Raw genomic sequence first — 20,675 nt, 5'->3', positions numbered from 1 at the left:
TTGGTCAAATGGCCCTTACGCAGCCTGGAGGTGTGTTTTGGGTCATTGTCCTGTTGAAAAACAAATGATAATCCCACTAAGCACAAACCAGATGGGATGGTGTATTGCTGCAGAATGCTGTGGTAGCTGTGCTGGTTAACCTCTCTGGGGTATGTGGGACACACTATTCAACAGCCAGTGAAATAGCAGGGCGGAAAATTAAAAACAACAAAAATCTCATAATTCAAATTTCTCAAACATACAACTATTATATCCCATTTTAAAGATACACTTCTTGTTAATCCAACCACATTGTCCGATTTCAAAAAGGCTTTACGGGGAAAGCATAACATTAGATTATGTTAGGACACCGCCTAGACAAGAAAAACCACACAGCCATTTTCCAAGCAAGGAGAGGCGTCACAAAAACCAGAAATACAGCTAAAATTAATCACTAACCTTTGATGATCTTCATCAGATGGCACTCATAGGACTTCATGTTACACAATACATGTATGTTTTGCTCGATAAAGTTCATATTTATATCCAAAAACCCCATTTTACATTGGCGTGTAATGTTCAGAAATGTTTTGCCTCCCAAAACTCCCGGTGAATGAGCACATCAATTTACAGAAATACTCATCATAAACGTTGATAAAATATTCAACTGTTATTCAAAGAATTATAGATACAGCGGTTGCATTAAGGAGAAGCGTGTCAGATTTCAAAAAAGCTTTACGGCGAAAGCAAACTTGCAATAATCTGAGTACAGCGCTCAGATATCAAAACAAGTCATACAGATACCCGCTATTTTGGAGTCAACAGAAATGATAAAAATTACATTATAAATATTCACTTACCTTTGATGATCTTCATCGGAATGCACTCCCAGTTCCAGAATAAATGTTAGTTTTGTTCGATAAAGTCCATCCTTTATGTCCAAATACCTCCATTTTGTTCGCACGTTCAGTCGAGTAATCCAAATCCACTGTACTCGCGCAGTGAGTTGAGACGAAGTCCAAAAAGTTATATTACACTTCGTATAAACATGTCAAACAATGAAAATAATCAATCTTTAGGATGTTTTTATCATAAATCTTCCATAATATTCCAACCGGACGATTCCTTTTGTCTTCAGAAATGAAAAGGAACACAGCTAACTCTCACATGAGTAAGCGCGATTGAGCTCATGTCATTTTCTCAGTCATCTGATTCCAATGGCTCTTATTCTCTCCCCATTCACAGTAGAAGCATGAAACAATGTTCTTAAGACTGTTGACATCTAGTGGAAGCCTTAGGAAGTGCAAAATGACCCCACAGACACTGTATAATGGATAGGGAATCACTTGAAAAACTACAAACATCAGATTTCCCACTTCCTGGTTGGATTTTTTATCTGGTGTTTGCCTGCCATATGAGTTCTGTTATACTCACAGACATCATTCAAACAGTTGTAGAAACATCAGAGTGTTTTCTATCCAAATATACTAATAATATGCATATCTTAGCTTCTGGGACTGAGTAGCAGGCAGTTTACTCTGGGCACCTTCTTTATCCGGACGTCAAAATACTGCCCCCTACCCAAGAGAGGTTAAGTGTGCCTTGAATTCTAAATAAATCACTGACAGTGTCACCAGCAAAGCACTGTCACACCACCTCCATGCTTCACGGTGGGAATGACACATGGGGAGATCACCTGTTCACCTACTTTGCATCTCACAAAGACACAGCGGTTGGAACCAAAAATCTCAAATTTGGACTCATTAGACCAAAGGACAGATTTCCACAGGTCTAATGTCCATTGCTCTTGTTTCTTGGCCCAAGCAAGTCTCTTATTGGTGTCCTTTAGTAGTGGTTTATTTGCAGCAATTTGACCATGAAGGCCTTAACCACGCAGTCTCCTCTGAACAGTTGATGTTGAGATGTCTGTTACTTGAACTCTGTTAGGCATTTATTTGGCTGCAATTTCCAAGACTGGTAACTCTAATGAACTTATCCTCTGCCGCAGAGGTAACTCTGGGTCTTCCTTTCCTGTGGCAGTCCTCATGAGACTGCACTTGAAGAAACGTTCAAAGTTCTTGACATTTTCCGTATTGACTGACCTTCATGTCTTAAAGTAATGATGGACTGTCTCTTTGCTTATTTGAGCTGTTCTTGCCATAATATGGACTTGGTCTTTTACCAAATAGGGCTATCTTCTGTATACCACAACTGATTAGCTCAAACGCATTAAGAAGTAAAGAAATTCCACAAATTAACTTTTTAACAAGGCACACCTGTTAATTGAAATTTATTCCAGAGAATGCCAAGAGTGTGCAAAGCTGTCAAGGCAAAGTGTGGCTACTTTGAAGAATCTCAAATACAGAATGTAATTGGATTTGTTTAACACTTTTTGTTGTTGATTACTACATGATTCCATATGTGTTATATCATTGTAATGATTTCTTCACTATTATTCTACAATGTAGAAAATAGTAAAAATAAAGACAAACATTGTAATGAGTAGGTGTGTCAACTTTTGACTTGTACTGCAGGTTGACTGAAGGTTGACTGAAGTTTTGTTGTAGGTTGACTGATGTTCTGGTTTTGTGTCCCAGGGACTTGGATGATGACAGGAAATGGGGTGATGCACAATGGAACCACCATACTGGACGAGTACGGACACAACCTGGACCGACTCAAAGTGAGTGGGAGACATACTTTACAGTCGTCCTTAAAATATTCAACTCTACCCCCCCTGCCTATTTCCCACCCTCTCGCTCTCTGTCCTGTTCCTGCTCTGTCTTTCACTCCTTCTCAGTCACTATCAACACTTACATGCTATTGTACTTCTCACACGTATCACCTGTTGCTGTGTGCTTCATCTCCTTCTCTCTGACCACTGTCTCTCTTTTTCCAGGCGGGGGACACAGTGGGCGTGGTGCGTAAGGAGGACGGGAGCCTCCACTTCTTTGTGAACGGGGTGGCACAGGGCCCGGCGGCGTGGAACGTCCCACCCAGCGTCTACGCTGTGGTGGACCTCTACGGCCAGGCCGCACAGGCCACCATCATGGACGACGTGGGTGAGCGGGGTGGGGGGGGGGGGTGGGGGGGTTGAAATAGGTTCCTAAGACGATTCCAGAAGTTTCAAGTGCGTCAGATCAGAAAGGTTTTGGAACCACGTTGTATACTGAAGACATGGACTGTATCTGTAGATGGTATGTGAATATCCTCATCCAACTAGCTTTGCCTCAACAACCATCCTCAACCGTTTCTCCCCTCTCTAGCAGACCTCCCCCCTCTCCCTGAGGACAGCTCGGAGGGCCCCACCGTCATGTCGCCCAGCAGCCCATGCTCGGTCGCCGGGGGCAACAGTGCCAACGACCTGCGCTTCCACCAGCTGCACGGCACTAACGCGGTAATTACCAACGGGGGGCGCACCGCCCTCAGACAGAACTGTCGATCCGAGTTCAACGACGCCATCGTCATCTCTAATAGGTCAGTGTGACGCGCGCCCACACACACACACGCGTCATCTCCAACAGGTCAGAAGGTCCACACACACATGTGTTTGTGCGTGTCCTGACTGTGTGTTGTCCATTGTCAGGTGCCTTCGAGACGGAGAGCTCTTTGAGATAGTCATTCAGAAGATGGTGGACCGTTGGTCGGGGTCAATAGAAGCAGGTAAGATAATGGCAGGTAAGGCGTTTTTATTTTACCCCTCTCGACCTTCTCACACAGCCCTATCCACACACACTGCAGTGGAGTGATACATGTTTGTCCGTGTGTGTGTGTGTGTGTGTTCTGTCCAGGTGTGACTGCTATCAGGCCAGAAGAGCTGGAGTTTCCCAACACCATGACGGATATAGACTACGATACCTGGATGCTTAGGTAAGGGGGGGGGGGTCTGTTTTGTGTCTGTTTCAGTGCTTAACCATTCTAAATGAATGATTTTGAAACATAGATTAGATTCAGTCTACTGTTATCGAATCCTACTGTTGTATCCATCTGCTACAGTGGATCTCACTAAGAAACTTCTAAGGGAATACCTTCCTCTGCCTTGTGCATGAAATAAACCAAGTTTCATTTGAACTCCCTTTCACCCCCCCCTCCCCAGTGGCACGGCCATCATGCAGGACGGCAACACTATGCGTAACAACTACGGCTGTGACCTGGACACTCTGACCACGGGCAGTAGGATCGGCATGATGCGCTCGGCCACCGGCGACCTTCACTACTACATCAACGGGGTGGACCAGGGAGTGGCCTGCACCGGGCTGCCGCCAGGTAAAGGTGAATGGAACCAGTGATCATAAACCTGTTATTACGACCCCATACATGGGCGAGGGGTCGGGGACTAAAGGCTCATGAACTGATTTTCAATTGGAGCTGATGGGTGTGTACTATACACCTTGTAGCCAGATGGTAGAAGTGTCTCTGAATAAATCCACCTAACAGCTCAAATCTCAATGCTATTTTGTTTAATATTTCAACTTGTATCTATCAAGGCTAGTCTCACTCAGATCTCTTTGTCAAGCGTCTTCACTTTCCAAATATATGGTGAACTTGGACAACCCCTCTTTCCTCTCTCTCTCTCCCTCCCTCCTTTCATCAGAGGTGTATGCGGTGATAGACTTATATGGTCAGTGTGTCCAGGTGTCCATCACCAGTTCCTCTGGCCCTCAGGATAACAGTCTGTGTACCAGCAACATCACAGAGAAGAGTTTCCCCGTACACTCCCCAGGTACTGACCGCGTGTGTCATTTTTCTCTCAGGCTATGAATCTAAATAAGTTGTTGAACGACAGACAGGCTCACATCTCTCCTCCTTCCGTGCGTGCGTAGTGGCAGGCGTGGCCCACCGGCTCCACAGTAAGCATGGTAAGAATGTGGTTCTGCTGGGAGATGGCTGCCAGGCCGTCAGGGTGGGAGGATACGCACACGCCATCGTCTTCAGCGCCAAGGAACTCAAAACAGACGAACTGTTTGAGGTGAGTAGTGCTCTGTTATCTATACAGATGCAATCAGACCGCTCAATTTTCGTAACACTTGATTCATCTGGTGTGTGTGTGTGTGTGTGTGTGTGTGTGTGTGTGTGTGTGTGTGTGTGTGTGTGTGTGTGTGTGTGCGCACATAACATTCATTAATGACGTTGTATTATTGTCCCCTCCACCCACCCAGGTGAAGATAGACGAGGTGGATGACCAGTGGTCTGGTTCCCTCCACATGGGTCTGACAACCCTAGCCCCTCCAGAGCTGCCCTCCTGCCCCATGTCAGGCCTGTCTCCCTCCCTCACACAGCTCCGGTCCAAGGTCACCTGGCTGCTAGCCGGGTCAGAGGTCAGACGCAACGGGCTCCTGCAGAGACAGAACTACGGCGCCTCCCTGGACAGACTGATGGTGAGAGACAGGGCGTTGGATTCCAAAGCTCTGTTGAATCAATACTCTGTACTTATTTTGTCATTTGTTGCACAGAGAGAAACAATGAAAGAAAGAGTGGGAGGGAACATCTGGTTGGGATTGAAAGATGGAGACTATAAACATTAGTGCATATGGAATGGATAGAAGGATTGTGATGAAAAGATAAGTAGGTACTACATTTGGTGCCTGAGTTGGATTCTGTATTGTGTGTGTGTAGGTGGGTAACCGCGTCGGGGTGAAGAGATGCAGCGATGACACCATGCACGTCCTTATCGACGGAGAGGACATGGGACCAGCTGCCACCGCTGTAGCCAAGGTACACACACTTCATGAACGTACAACAGTTCTCTCATACACACGTCATACTTGTTCAATTCACACGCACAATTGTTTTCCTATCCTTGTGGGGACCAAAAAATGTATTCCCATTCAAAATCCTATTTACTTTAACCCCTAGCCCTAACTCCTTACCCTAATTGTAAACCTAAGCCTAAAATAGCCTATTTCCTTGGGACCGGTGAAATGTCCCAATTTTCCTTGTTTTACTACCACCCCACCTCTCTCCCCTATCTATAGAACGTGTATGCAGTGTTGGACCTGTATGGTCGTGTGACGGCGGTGTCCATCGTCAGTTCGTCGGTGCTGGAGGACGCAGGGAGCGTCAAGGCCCCCTCCCTCTCCTCAGACAGCTGCAGCGAAGGAGAGGAGGACCGCACGCCGGTGAGACACGGGTGTGGGGATGGAGGGATAGAGGGAGAAGGGGGATAGGAGAAAGGTGAGGGAAGGAGGGGACCGGTGGATGATATGCTTTCGCCTGGATCTTTAGTGATTATAGCTTGACAACGACAATGTTAGACTTTGTGTCTAAAGTAAGAAAATGTGTGGAATTTTTATTTCTCCGCTTTTGTCATGCAAGCATCTCAAAGTACAGTAGGAAACCTGAAATTGCTCCGTAGGTGGTTAAATACACTGTGTACAAAACATTAGGAACACCTTCCTAATACTGAGTTGCAACCCCTTTTGCCCTCAGAACAGCCTCAATTCGTCGGGGCATGGACTCTACAAGGTGTCGAAAGCGTTCCACAGGGATGATGGCCCATGTTAACTCCAACTCTTTCCACAGTTGTCAAGTTGGCTGGATGTCCTTTCGGTGGTGGACCATTCTTGATAGACACGGGAAACTCTTGAGCGTGAAACTCAGCAGCGTTACAGTTCTTAACAGAAACCAGTGCGACTGGCACATACTACCATAGCCTGTTCTACGGCACTTAACTCTTTTATCTTGCCCATTCACGCTCTGAATGGCACCATGCATAATCCATTTCAAAATTGTCTCAAGGCTTAAAAATCCTTCTTTACCCTGTCTCCTCCCCTTCATCTACACTGATTGAAGTGGATTTAACAGGTGACATCAATAAGGGATCATAGCTTTCACCTGGATTCACCTGGTCAGTCTATGTCATGGAAAGAGCAGGTGTTCCTAATGTTTTGTACACTCAGTGTATATGTGTGAATTGATCTAAGGCAACAGCAGTAAAAAAATACAGTTTGTTTCATCTCTCCATCTCACTCTCCATCTCTCTCCTCCCCCCTTTCTATCTCCTCTCTCCATCCACCAGGTTGAGGGTGGTGAGCCGGCCCTGGCGCCCAACACAGTCATGGCCTTCCTGGAGAACCATGGGAAGAATATCCAGCTGTCCCATCAGAACCTGACGGCGGCCCGTGTCTCCAGCTACAACCAGGGCCTCCTAGTCACAGCACAACCCCTGCCCCGACAACAACTGTTCCAGGTACTGTGTGTGACTGGTGGGGTTAAGGGTGTGTGTGTCAGGATTTGATTGCCTAGGGGGTGTTTAATTGTTGTATAGGGACACAATATTTTATACTGCATTCTGTCGCCATAGTTTGTGATGACATTTCGACTATCAATGTTGCCATAGTTTCAGATCGACCGCCTGAACGCGTCGTGGACGTCGTCCCTGTCGCTAGGGGTGATAGGCCACTCCCCAGACCGCCTCAACTTTCCCTCCACTGCGTGCTGTCTGAAACGCTCTGTGTGGCTGCTGCAGAGAGACTCTGTCTTCCACAACTCACTGAAGGTACTGCGCACACACACACACGTCAGTGTTTTCCCCATGTTCATTTTGCAGCGGCACACCGCCGCTGCTAAGTCATTGCCGCCACTGCAAATACAAAAATATATCTTTAAATCATTCTGCCAAGGTGAGCTTTAAAGATCAGCGTTACAAGGTACAACAAGTTAAATATCTTCCTCAGATTCTCATCAGATCATCCGAGAAACCTCCAAGGTAACTAGCTAACGAGCTTGTAATCCTGGAAGTGTAACCAACCCTGTTAAGATACAGGAACCTTCTGCCAGTGAAATAATTTTTGCGGTTAATATAGAAGTGGCTGGTGATGTTATTGAGATCCAGAGATACAATTCAACTGTCCTTGAGTTTCAAAGAAGGAGACATTTTTTAATTTTCATGCATTTGAGTTGAAAAAAAAGTCACCTTAAGTTTTGTTGTACGACTGTGAGAAGGTCCCCTCCGCTCTCTCTGCCACAGCTACTGCATTAAATTCTAGGGGAACACTGCGCACGCACTCAAGGTACACGCACACTCTCAAGGTACAGATAGCAAGACGAACGCAACACAAAGCTTAATGGAGATCTCTCCCTCTTCTCTCTTTCCCTCCATCACTTCACCTCCCTTCTCTTCCCGTCTTCATCCCCTGCTCCACTCCTCCCCATCAGATCTGTGAGAACTATGGTCCTAACCTGGACACATGTCCAGAGGGTACAGTCCTGGGTCTGCTGGTGGATGGGAACAGCTGTCTGCACCTTTATGTGAACGGTATGGACCAGGGAGTAGCAGCCCAGGATATCCCTATGCCATGCTACCCCCTCGTAGACCTATACGGACAGTGTGAACAGGTACGTCTCGACCCCCCACTCCCATTCCAAACCGTCAGAATCATTTTAGAGGTTGAGGAAGTTAAGAAACGTCTACCTGGAAAAAGAAAGCTGTTGACATGATTTAATGATGAGAAGTCAGTGGAAAACCGGCCCACCGTCCAGGTAGACCTCTGAGCCTACTGTAAATCCGGCCTGGGCTCTCTACTTCTACACAAACAGACTGGTAGTCATGGTTTGCATCCAAAATAGCACCCTATTCCCTATATAGTGTGCTACCAGAGCCTGGTCAAAAGTAGTGCACTATTGGGCTCTGGTAGCACACTATATAGGGAATAGGGTACCACTTTGGATCCTGTCCGGTTGCATCACCGCCTGGTATGGCAACTGCTCGGCATCTGACCGTAAGGCGCTACAAACATAACGATGGTCAATATGGCCAAACAGTTCTATTTTTGTAGCATCAGACATTTCTCCAAAGAGTACAATCTTTGTCCCCATGTGCAGTTGCAAACCGTAATCTGGCTTTTTTTATGGTGGTTTAGGAGCAGTGGCTTCTTCCTTGCTGAGTGGCCTTTCAGGTTATGTCGATATACAGTGGGGGAAAAAAGTATTTGATCCCCTGCTGATTTTGTACGTTTTCCCACTGAAAGAAATGATCAGTCTATAATTTTAATGGTAGGTTTATTTGAACAGTGAGAGACAGAATAACAACAACAAAATCCAGAAAAACGCATGTCAAAAATGTTATAAATTGATTTGCATTTTAATGAGGGAAATAAGTATTTGACCCCTCTGCAAAACATGACTTAGTACTTGGTGGCAAAACCCTTGTTGGCAATCAGAGGTCAGACATTTCTTGTAGTTGGCCACCAGGTTTGCACACATCTCAGGAGGGATTTTGTCCCACTCCTCTTTGCAGATCTTCTCCAAGTCATTAAGGTTTCGAGGCTGACGTTTGGCAACTCGAACCTTCAGCTCCCTCCACAGATTTTCTATGGGATTAAGGTCTGGAGACTGGCTAGGCCACTCCAGGACCTTAATGTGCTTCTTCTTGAGCCACTCCTTTGTTGCCTTGGCCATGTGTTTTGGGTCATTGTCATGCTGGAATACCCATCCACGACCCATTTTCAATGCCCTGGCTGAGGGAAGGAGGTTCTCACCCAAGATTTGACGGTACATGGCCCCGTCCATCGTCCCTTTGATGCGGTGAAGTTGTCCTGTCCCCTTAGCAGAAAAACACCCCCAAAGCATAATGTTTCCACCTCCACGTTTGACGGTGGGGATGGTATTTTTGGGGTGATAGGCAGCATTCCTCCTCCTCCAAACAAGGTGAGTTGAGGTGATGCCAAAGAACTCCATTTTGGTCTCATCTGACCACAACCCTTTCACCCAGTTGTCCTCTGAATCATTCAGATGTTCATTGGCAAACTTCAGACGGGCATGTATATGTGCTTTCTTGAGCAGGGGGACCTTGCGGGCGCTGCAGGATTTCAGTCCTTCACGGCGTAGTGTGTTACCAATTGTTTTCTTGGTGACTATGGTCCCAGCTGCCTTGAGATCATTGACAAGATCCTCCCGTGTAATTCTGGGCTGATTCCTCACCGTTCTCATGATCATTGCAACTCCACAAGGTGAGATCTTGCATGGAGCCCCAGGCCGAGGGAGATTGACAGTTCTTTTGTGTTTCTTCCATTTGCGAATAATCGCACCAACTGTTTTCACCTTCTCACCAAGCTGCTTGGCATTGGTCTTGTAGCCCATTCCAGCCTTGTGTAGGTCTACAATCTTGTCCCTAACATCCTTGGAGAGCTCTTTGGTCTTGGCCATGGTGGAGAGTTTGGAATCTGATGGATTGATTGCTTCTGTGGACAGGTGTCTTTTATACAGGTAACAAGCTGAGATTAGGAGCACTCCCTATAAGAGTGTGCTCCTAATCTCAGCTCGTTACCTGTATAAAAGACACCTGGGAGCCAGAAATCTTTCTGATTGAGAGGGGGACAAATACTTACTTCCCTCATTAAAATGCAAATCAATTTATAACATTTTTGACGTGCGTTTTTCTGGATATTTTTGTTGTTATTCTGTCTCTCACTGTTCAGATAAACCTACCATTAAAATTATAGACTGATCATTTCTTTGTCAGTGGGCAAACGTACAAAATCAGCAGGGGATCAAATACCTTTTTCCCTCACTGTAGGACTTGTTTTACTGTGGATATAGATACTTTTGTACCTGTTTCCTCCAGCATCTTCACAAGGTCTTTTGCTATTGTTCTGGGATTGATTTGCACTTTTCGCACCAAAGTATGTTTATCTCTAGGACACAGAATGCGTCTCCTTCCTGAGCGGTATGAATGCTGCGTGGTCCCATGGTGTTTATACTTGTGTACTATTGTTTGTACAGATGAACATGGTACATGCAGGCATTTGGAAATTGCTCCCAAGGATGAACCAGACTTGTGGAGGTCTACAATTTCTTTTGAGGTCTTGGCTGATTTTCTTTTGATTTTCCCATGATGTCACGCAAAGTGGCACTGAGGTTGAAGGTAGGCCTTGAAATACATCCACAGGTATACCTCCAATTGACTTAAATTTTGTCAATTAGCCTATCAGAAGCTTCTAAAGCCATGACATAATTTTCTGAAATTTTCCAAGCTGTTTAAAAGGCACAGTCAGCTTAGTGAATGTAAACTTCTGACAACTGTAAAACAAGTCCTATATCGACACAACCTGAAAGGCCGCTCGGCAGGGAAGAAGCCACTGCTCCAAAACCGCCATAAAAAAGCCAGATTACGGTTTGCAACTGCACATGGGGACAAAGATAGTACTTTTTGGAGAAATGTCCTCTGGCCTGATGTAACAAAAATAGAACTGTATGACCATCGTTATGTTTGGAGGAAAAAGGGGGATGCTTGCAAGCTGAAGAACACCATCCCAACCGTGAAGCACGGGGGTGGCAGCATCATGTTGTGCGGGTGCTTTGTTGCAAGAGGGACTGGTGCACTATACAAAATAGATGGCATCATGAGTAAGGACAATTATGTGGATATATTGAAGCAATGTCTCAAGACATCAGTCAGGAAGTTAAAGCTTGGTCGCAAATGGATCTTCTAAATGGACAATGACTCCAAGCATACTTCCAAAATTGTGGCAAAATGGCTTAAGGACAACAAAGTCAAGGTTTTGGAGTGGCCATCACAAAGCCCTGACCTCAATCCAATAGAAAATTTGTGGGCAGAACTGAAGAAGCGTGTGCGAGCAAGGAGGCCTACAAACCTGATTCAGTTACACCAGCTCTGTCAGGAGGAATGGGCCAAAATTCACCCAACTTATTGTGGGAAGCTTGTGGAAGGCTACCCGAAATGTTTGACCCAAGTTAAACAATTTAAAGTTAATTCTACCAAATACTAATTGAGTGTATGTAAACTTCTGACCCACTGGGAATGTGATGCAAGAAATAAAAGCTGAAATAAATCATTCTCTCTACTATTATTCTGACATTTCACATTCTTAAAATAAAGTGGTGATCCTAACTAACCTAAAACAGGGAAGTTTTACGAGGATTACATGTCAGGAATTGTGAAACTGAGTTTAAATGTATTTGGCTAAGGTGTATGTAAACCTCCGACTTCAACTGTAATAAGCGGTGTCAGAGGAAAGCCCATAAAATTGCCAGGGACTCCAATCACCCAAGTCATAGACTGTTTTCTCTGCTACCGCATGGCAAGCGGTACCAGAGCGCCAAGTCTAGGACCAAAAGGCTCCTTAACAGCTTCTACCCCCAAGCCATAACACTGCTGAACAATTAATCAAATGGCCACTGGACCATTACATTGACCCCCCCCCCATTTGTTTTGTACCTGCTGCTACTCGCTGTTTATTATCTATGCATAGTCACTTCACCCCCACCAACATGTACAAATTACCTCTAACCTGTAGCCTCGATACCGGTACCCCCATATATAGCCTCGTTATTGTGTAACTTTTTATTATTTATTTTTTGCTTTAGTTTATTTGGTAAATATTTTCTTAACTCTTCTTGAACTGCACTGTTGGTTAAGGGCTTGTAAGTAACCCTTTCACTGTAAGGTCTACAATTGTTGTATTCGGCGCATGTGACAAAGTTTGATTTGGGACTCAGTCCTACTCAGGGCCACTTTTAGAGCAGTAGCTAGAAATGCTAATCTGCTAGTCTTTTGCTCTATGACCTTTAATCCTGAAATACCTCCATCTGGCTAAAGTTACACAGTGTAACAGTCATAATCCCAATCTCATTTAGATGCTCCGTCCTGGGTAGGTGTTTAACTGCGTAATCCCAGCCCTCCCACCAGACCGGTTTAATAATCTGTTGCCTGGCCTGGGACTACATAATCTGTCTGGCACCAGGGGCCGAGAGAATTCAGTGACACCCTCTGATGTCGTTGTCGTGGCAGGTTACCATAGTGACCAACAACGTGTCGACCGTGGGAGGGGAGAGCGGCGAAGCGCATTGCCAGGGCGACATGGAGAAGGCGGACATGGTTGATGGTGAGAGGAGGAGAGCATGACGACATTGGCAACTCTATACAGACCCTTTTAAATCTGTGGCTCTGGGCTGAACCAGTGCTAACCTTTGACATCTGACCTCCAGGGATCAAAGAGAGTGTGTGCTGGACGCCCCATTCAGAGGTCAACCCCAACAAGACCTGTGAGTACCAGGCCCTGTGCTCGCGCTTCAAGGACCTGCTGACACTGCCAGGTGAAGAACACACACACACTACTGTCTTTGTGTGCTGCTCTCTCTCTCTGACTTAATCATAACTTCTCCATATTTAGATTTTTTCTCCCTCTCTCTGCCCCTTCCCCCTATCATCTCTCTCAGATGGTTACTTCAACGAGGATGCCAAGTATAACCTGTGTTACTGTGAGTCATGCCACAAGCTGCGGGGGGACGAGTCCTACTGCAAGAGAGGGGAGCCCCCCCGAGACTACGCCCTGCCCTTTGGCTGGTGCCGCTTCGCTCTGAGGTCAGAGGTTACAGACAGCCAATCAGTGGGCTTCAAAAACTGTCTTCATCCAATCACACTGTGGTGTGAACAATGTTCAACCAATCACTCTTAACATCAGTCACTGTGCTCTTCACGTCCAATTAATCAGCCTGAATTAGTTTTATCCAGTTCAATTAACAAATTACTTAATTACTTATTCTCACCTTGGCGAGAGAAGGGGAGAATGAAAGTAAAAATAGTATACAGTAAAGCTTTGAAAACTGTCTTTGAACAATGTCATAGGACTCAGGTAGAGGGGTTATCTATAATCTTGGTGTGTGTGTTCTCCCTGCCTGCAGGATCAAGCCCCACTGTGAGGTGTCCAATTCGTTTAAGAAGTGGCACATAGCCTACGCCGGCACCAGCGTAGGGGCCCTCAGACGCACACTGGACCATGCCCAGCTGCTCTCTGGTACGGCACAAGATTTATTTCCTTATCCACTTTTGGACCAACAAACGATTGTGAATTGACCACAGGTTGCTTATTTTGATGAGCATATCACCTCAAACTGTTGTTTCTCTCCGAAAGCAATAACCGCATTTCTAGCCTTTTGAAAAACGTGGTCGATTTCCAGAACCATTTCCACTCATGATTAAAGAATGTTGAGGGTGTTGTAAATGAACTAAACCGTGTTGTCTTGGTGTTTCAGGGACGTCGTCCATCTTCTCTGTGTCTCCGGTGAAGACGGAGGGTCCTAACGGCTACAGTGAGCCAGAGGAGAACAGCAGCAACAGCCTCCCTGACAGGGACAGGGAACGAGACCGGGACCGGGAGGTGCCCCGGGTTCAGCTGTCCCCCACCATGCGCTACTCCGGCCTGGAGATGTTCGCCCCCAAAGTGCAGTACGTGTGTCACTCACTACCACTGTTTTCTACCCTGTCTTTCTCTGTTTTATCTCTCTCATCCTCTTCTCTCTTTATCTGCCTTTTGCTGTTATTCAAATGATTACTGTCTTGTTCTTTCACTGTCTTGGCTTTCATTCTTCTTCCCATGACTCCTGATCTCCTCACTCGGCCCTTTCACTCTATCCCTCCAGATTCCGGGACCCCCGTTCTCACCGCTGTCACCAGGCCCAGGTGGGTTTCCAGGTGTGTGTCCGGCCGGGCTCCTATAAGGAGGGGCCCCAGACCCTGGGAGCCAGCGAACCCCTGGATCCTCGCTTCAGCAACACAGAGATCGAGTGGGTCACCAAGGATCAGGGGGGTACCCTCCTCTACGGCCTGCTCATCCGGGTGGAATGATAGCGGGAGTAATGAAGAGATTGATGGATGGAGAGAGAGGGAGAAAGGGAAGCTACTCTATCCCAGCGGTGCCTCCAAAACTACTACTTCTCCATCGACCAAATTCCAGACTTTGGGACTCTTTGGAATTTGGGAATTTCCCTCCTGTTGCTGGGTGGCTTGTTGATTGACAATTCAGCATTGTTTTGTTTGTTTTGGACAAAGTTTTGTTTATAAAAAAAAAAAATTGTTCTCTGATACTTTTAACAGGGAGGGACTAGGGTGGATTCAGAGAAGGACAACCAGACAGACACTGCCTGCACTTTGTTTTGGACACTTCGTGGGCGATTTTATTTTTTAATTTTAACATGTATTTTACATTTTTTATCCGTCATAATACAACACTTGTTTTTTGTCACAGCCATTTTTATTTTAGCGCAGTTTTGTCTTCCCGGTCTCTGTTCCCTCCCTCTAGCTTGTTTTTTTATCAACCCCTTTACCCCAGACTGATCACTCTCCTCTTAAGTACGGAGGGATGGTTCTCCTCAGTTCTCCTGTGAAAAGGCTGAGTGCACAACCCGAACCGGTCCTGTTACATTCCAAGACTTGGACCGTTTGTTGAACCACCTCGCAACGGTGACCGCATCACGGTCACTGACTATTGGATTTTTTTTTAAGCAAAAGACTTAACCGCAGGTCAGAAGGAAATGGAAGAAAAGAGCATTAGATCAAACAAGGAAAAAAGACTGGAAAAGAACCGTGAACTGAAGGACCTGAGAGCACCTGTTGAGGGAGCAACTCAAAAACTGGCGCAAAATGTTTACAAGTGTAACACTAATTGCACTGATCTGAAAACAAAGGATAGGTGAAAACGATCAGGTGGCTGTTGCCTAATGGACATTTACTTTCACCCTTTCAGTTCCGGTTCATTCATATCAGTGCGGATGAGGAGAGGAAGCCATGAAGGACTATAGAGATCGGACACTAACACCACCGTCAGAACTAGTGGGAGAGAAATGTTTAAATGTTTTTTTCAACCGGCCAGTCTGGCCGTTAAGCTTCGTCTCCGAATTCTTCCCTATCACTGCTTTACCCCGTGTCATATTCACTTCACTGGAGATTAGAGGGATTCTACACATGCTTTGTAGAGGGAATACCAGGGGCGTGTTCAGCAGGGAGAAAACGTTTTGAAAATGGGGAGGTTCTACCGGAGCTTGTCCAATGAGAAAAAAGTTCTGTTGCAAAAAGTCATTCTTACGGTGTGCCCTACTGAACATGACCTTGATGCATAAAGGCCCAGGCCCGATTCCATTTCAACTAGTGATCGAAAGATATCTCCTCATTCTCTCATTTTCTGTAGCTAGTTCAGGAGGAAAACGTTGTGGATCGTCACAGATAGAAATGTCATAAATGGAGTTGACAGGATTCTGTACCAGAGAGGCATGTTTGTTCTAAAGGTATTTCTATCTGAACTTTCCACAACGTTGTGCACTGCTGAACATGCCCCGTTTTCTCACATCATTGTTTACACTGGTTACGTTCAAGTCTTCCTCTCTGATTCATCCATTCTGTCATCGTTTACCAGGGAGGAATGTTCAGAGCCAATCACATCATATGGGTGTGGCTTCACCTTGGCGTGTTCATGCAAAGACTCTTGGTAAATGGAGTCTTTTTACGAAATGCAGGCCCTGATGCTGGAGTTTACATTGCGAATGTGATTCATTAGGGTTTTTGTCGTTTTGTTTTTTGTAGTCTGTTTACGTTCTACCTGTCTGCTTCACGTTAAAACAAACTCCCTTTATTTTACATAATACATTACATAGATTAACACAGGGGTTCATTAATTCCTGATTCAAATATTCATTTTGTATGTGGACAGCTCTTCAAAGCATATCTTTTAACCATTCTGTTTTGTTTGGCAACAAAATAATCTAAGATACTTACGTATTACATACATCACTACATGCATAAATAACCCCGCCATCTTGCCAAGTCATTGTTTTGACAAAAAAGGTGAGGAAAACAGTGGTATTGAATCAAGATTCAAGGTTGTCGACTTTCCTCACACAAAACTGTGTGTAAACTAACTTATTGCAAAAAAAGGTGGGGTTTGAAAAAATGTACTTGCAATGTTCAATCAAAATGTGAAAAATATATGGGGTTGTTTAAAAGCCCAGTGCTGCTTTTTACGATAATGAATTTGTATTCTTTTTTTTCTGTATGTTGCATTGTACAGGCTGTTACATAACATTAAATCATCTTCTTGATTTGTAAAAAAAAAAACTGAATAAACCAATAGACAGTATGCACATTATGACTCTGGATTGGCTTCATGTGTTTCTCCTTTTAAGGCTTTTCTCTTGGTTCCTTTAAAAAAAGAATTGGGGTAGTATAATTTCTTTCTCCAGTCACTGACATGTCATTGCAGTGTTGCATACTTCCTCAATCACACCTTTTTTCAAAAATATTTATAGGACTGATTCTTTACCGCCAATAGTGTTCTTTCAGCTTTCCCCAAAAAACTGGCGGCTCACTTGATTTGCAGGATGTTTTTTTATGACTCGTTCAAGTGCTAGTCGGAACCTAGGTCATAACTAAAGGAAACTGTAATTTCCGACTTGCTAACTGGTTAAACACATGGCACGTGTAGAACTACAACCAGTTAGCAAGTCGGACATTTCTGAGTTTCCCAGTTCCGACTTGCACGTGAACACTGCATGAAAAACACACCCACCCACATCAGTCAATATACAGAGCCTTCGGAAAGTATTCCTACCCCTTGCCTTTTCCACATTTTGCTACATTACAGCCATATTCTAAAATTGATTGTTTTTCCCCCTCATCAATCTACACACTACCCCATAATGACAAAGCAAAAACAGGTTTTTAGAATTTTTTTAAAATATTGTAAATATTTACATAGTATTCAGACCCTTTACTCAGTACTTTGTTGAAGCATCTTTAGCAGCGATTACAGCCTCGAGTCTTCTTGCGTATGACGCTACAAGCTTGGCACACTTGTATTTGGGGAGTTTCTCCTATTCTTTTTTGCAGATCCTCTCAAACTCTTTCAGGTTGGATGGGGAGCTTCGCTGCACAGCTATTTTCAGGTCTCTCCAGAGATGTTCGATTAGGTCAAGTCCGGGCTCTGGCTGGGCCACTCAGGGACATTCAGAGGCTTGTCCCGGAGCCACTCCTGCGTGTGTACTTAGGGTCGTTGTCCTGTTGGAAGGTGAACCTTCGCCCCAGTCTGAGATCCTGAGCGCTGTGGAGCAGGTTTTTGTCAAGGATCTCTACGTTGCGCCATTCATCTTTTCCTCGATCCTGACTAGTCTCCCAGTCCCTGCCGCTGAAAACCGACCCCACAGCATAATGCTGCCACCACCTTGCTTCACCGTAGGGATGGTGCCAGGTTTCCTCCAGACGTGACGCTTGGTATTCAGGACAAAGAGTTCAATCTTGGTTTCATAAAAACAGAGAATCTTGTTTCTCATGGTCTGAGTCCTTGCACTGTCAACTGTGGGACCTTTCCAAATCATGTCCAATCAGTTGAATTTACCACAGGTGGACTCCAAGTTGTAGAAACATCTCAAAGATGATCAATGGAAACAGGATGCACCTGAGCTCACTTTCGAGTCTCATAGCAAAGGGTCTGAATAATTTATGTAAATAAGGTATTTCAGTTTATTTTTTGTAAATTTGCAAAAATGTCATTGTTTTTGCCTTATCATTATTGGGTATTGCATGTAGATTAAATTATTAATCTCTTTCTGATCCACTCCTTCCTTTCAACCCCATCTCCCTATTTTTCACCCTGGGTAACTGCTGTGTGATGGTTCTGATGTTCTGTCTCTTCTTGCTGATGATGGAGCCAGGCCGGAGCTGTCACCTCCCCCACCATCATACTCTTCTCCTGCAGACAGAGGGGCAATTAGTATCAGACACATGCGCAAACACTCTGTGTGTGGGTGTGTGTGTATAGATATCTATATATATATCTCGCGCGTGCGCACACACAAGGTTGATTAACCGATTGCTGCCCACACCTGCCTGCCTGTCCAGCATCACTACTCTGGACGGTTCTGACTTAGAATATGTGGACAACTACAAATACCTAGGTGTCTGGTTAGACTGTAAACTCTCCTTCCAGACTCACATTAAACATCTCCAATCCAAAATTAAATCTAGAATCGGCTTCCTATTTCGCAACAAAGCATCCTTCACTCATGCTGCCAAACATACCCTCGTAAAACTGACCATCCTACCAATCCTCGACTTCGGAGATGTCATTTACGAAATAGCCTTACCTCTTACCTCCCTCACTAGCTTTAAGCACCAGCTGTCAGAGCAGCTCACAGATCACTGCACTCATCTGTAAATAGCCCATCCAATCTACCTCATCCCCATACTGTATTTATTTATCTTGCTCCTTTGCACCCCAGTATCTGAACTTGCACATTCATCTTCTGCACATCCTACCATTCCAGTGTTTAATTGCAATATTGTAACTACTTTGCCACCACGGCCTATTTATTGCCTTACCTCTCTTATCCTACCTCATTTGCACATGCTGTATATAGATTTTTCTACTGTATTATTGATTGTATGTTTGTTTATTCCATGTGTTGTTGTATGTGTCGAACTGCTTTGCTTTATCTTGGCCAGGTCGCAGTTGCAAATGAGAACATGTTCTCAACTAGCCTACCTGGTTAAATAAAGGTGAAATAAATAAATAAAACTACTTGTTGAATAAAACAGGACAACTAGTTAAACTGAGTCAGTCAGTCACATGTCATATACAGGCTTAGCCGCGGGAAGTAGGGGTGCTAGGTGTGTTGCAGGACCCCTGGAAAAAAAGAGAAATTAGAGAAGAAAAAAATTGTTCCTCACAAAATTAGTGTCCTCGGCTTTACTAGTCCTGTATTAGCGGGACGTTATTGTCGTCTGTAGCGCGGGGAAAACAAAATGTTCTGCGAACGAAATCTCAGCACCCCCAAATATGCATACAGGCCTGTAACAGACAGAAAACTATTCAGCAAACAAAAAAACTACTCCTCAACCCATCATTTCTCCCCTCCCACTTCCTCCTTCTCCTCCAATCTTCTTGGCATAGACCTGTGCTCCGTTCCGGCCAATATTTTGAGCCGTCCTCCCCAGTGCAGTTTCCACTGATTCGGGAGGATGGAGAGGGGGAGTGGAGGGGGAAGGAAAATTAGAGTGAGAATTGTGCAGTAAAATAACATGAGCATTCCCATCCAAATTGACTGAAACAAACAGACACACACAAATCCATACACATCAGCATCAACCACAACACCCCCAGGCAGGAAGGTTACGAACAGGTGTACGCACGCACGCACGCACGCACGCACGCACGCACGCACGCACGCACGCACGCACGCACGCACGCACGCACGCACGCACGCACGCACGCACGCACGCACACACACACACACACACACACACACACACACACACACACACACACACACACACACACACACACACACACACACACACACACACACACACACACACACACACACGGAAAGAAATGAATCAGTGTTGATAGTTCTATGACTGACTGACTACCTCCTGCTGTTTTGTAGGTTCATACAGTGGTTAGCTATTTCGGCTGCCCCCCCTCTCCCCCACACACGCAGAGGGAGTGAGAGAAGTAGAGAGAGGCAAATATAAATATTAGAGCAAACTCGAAGCAGAAAAAAAGACAGTCACACAAAACAATCCAAAATCCATAAAGATTTTTATTAGATTTTTAAAACATACAATCTACCTGCAGTGAAGCCACTCAAATTTACATTACATTCAGTCATCTAGCAGACACCCATACAGAGCGACCCACGGGAACAACCAGGGTCAAGCACCCCGCCCAAGGGCACAAGGACATATCCACTCAGTCGAACCAGGGAGCCAAACCAGCGCCCCCCCCCCCATTTTCTTTCCATTCATAAAATATACAGTATATATACTGAACAGAAATGTAAACACAACATGTAAAGTGTTGGTCCCATGTTTCATGAGCTGAAATAAAAGCTCCCAGTAATATTCCATATGCACAAAAAGCTTATTTCTCTCAAAATTTGAGAAAAAATTGGTTAGCATCCCTGTT

General features: G+C 45.0%; 1 protein-coding gene across 7 annotated transcripts in view; it reads left to right on the top strand.

Annotated features, from left to right (window-relative positions):
- LOC106577658 (neuralized-like protein 4) overlaps positions 1 to 16,859 on the top strand; it is a 34,143-nt gene extending 17,284 nt beyond the window's left edge. For 2 of the 7 annotated variants that reach the window (XM_082965162.1, XM_082965158.1), the window contains exons 11-30: positions 2,577 to 2,662; positions 2,879 to 3,041; positions 3,246 to 3,456; positions 3,566 to 3,657; positions 3,771 to 3,849; positions 4,076 to 4,251; positions 4,574 to 4,702; positions 4,803 to 4,948; positions 5,139 to 5,357; positions 5,596 to 5,694; positions 5,955 to 6,098; positions 6,998 to 7,168; positions 7,319 to 7,477; positions 8,137 to 8,316; positions 12,731 to 12,824; positions 12,928 to 13,035; positions 13,159 to 13,303; positions 13,624 to 13,736; positions 13,975 to 14,167; positions 14,362 to 16,859. In XM_082965162.1, the coding sequence (XP_082821288.1) occupies positions 2,577 to 2,662; positions 2,879 to 3,041; positions 3,246 to 3,456; positions 3,566 to 3,657; positions 3,771 to 3,849; positions 4,076 to 4,251; positions 4,574 to 4,702; positions 4,803 to 4,948; positions 5,139 to 5,357; positions 5,596 to 5,694; positions 5,955 to 6,098; positions 6,998 to 7,168; positions 7,319 to 7,477; positions 8,137 to 8,316; positions 12,731 to 12,824; positions 12,928 to 13,035; positions 13,159 to 13,303; positions 13,624 to 13,736; positions 13,975 to 14,167; positions 14,362 to 14,566 (2,912 nt within the window). In that variant the 3' untranslated portion in view covers positions 14,567 to 16,859. The remainder of the gene's footprint in view (positions 1 to 2,576; positions 2,663 to 2,878; positions 3,042 to 3,245; positions 3,457 to 3,565; positions 3,658 to 3,770; positions 3,850 to 4,075; positions 4,252 to 4,573; positions 4,703 to 4,802; positions 4,949 to 5,138; positions 5,358 to 5,595; positions 5,695 to 5,954; positions 6,099 to 6,997; positions 7,169 to 7,318; positions 7,478 to 8,136; positions 8,317 to 12,730; positions 12,825 to 12,927; positions 13,036 to 13,158; positions 13,304 to 13,623; positions 13,737 to 13,974; positions 14,168 to 14,361) is intronic. The other 5 variants (XM_082965165.1, XM_082965164.1, XM_082965159.1 and 2 more) reach the window with 5 other exon arrangements.
- Positions 16,860 to 20,675: the final 3,816 nt, after the last annotated feature.

Source organism: Salmo salar, chromosome 18 (genome assembly GCF_965601325.2).
Source record: "Salmo salar chromosome 18, fSalSal1, whole genome shotgun sequence".
Lineage (NCBI taxonomy): Eukaryota > Metazoa > Chordata > Actinopteri > Salmoniformes > Salmonidae > Salmo > Salmo salar.
The sequence above is the reverse complement of the archived record's forward strand: the minus strand, read 5'-3'. Positions and strand labels throughout refer to the sequence as shown.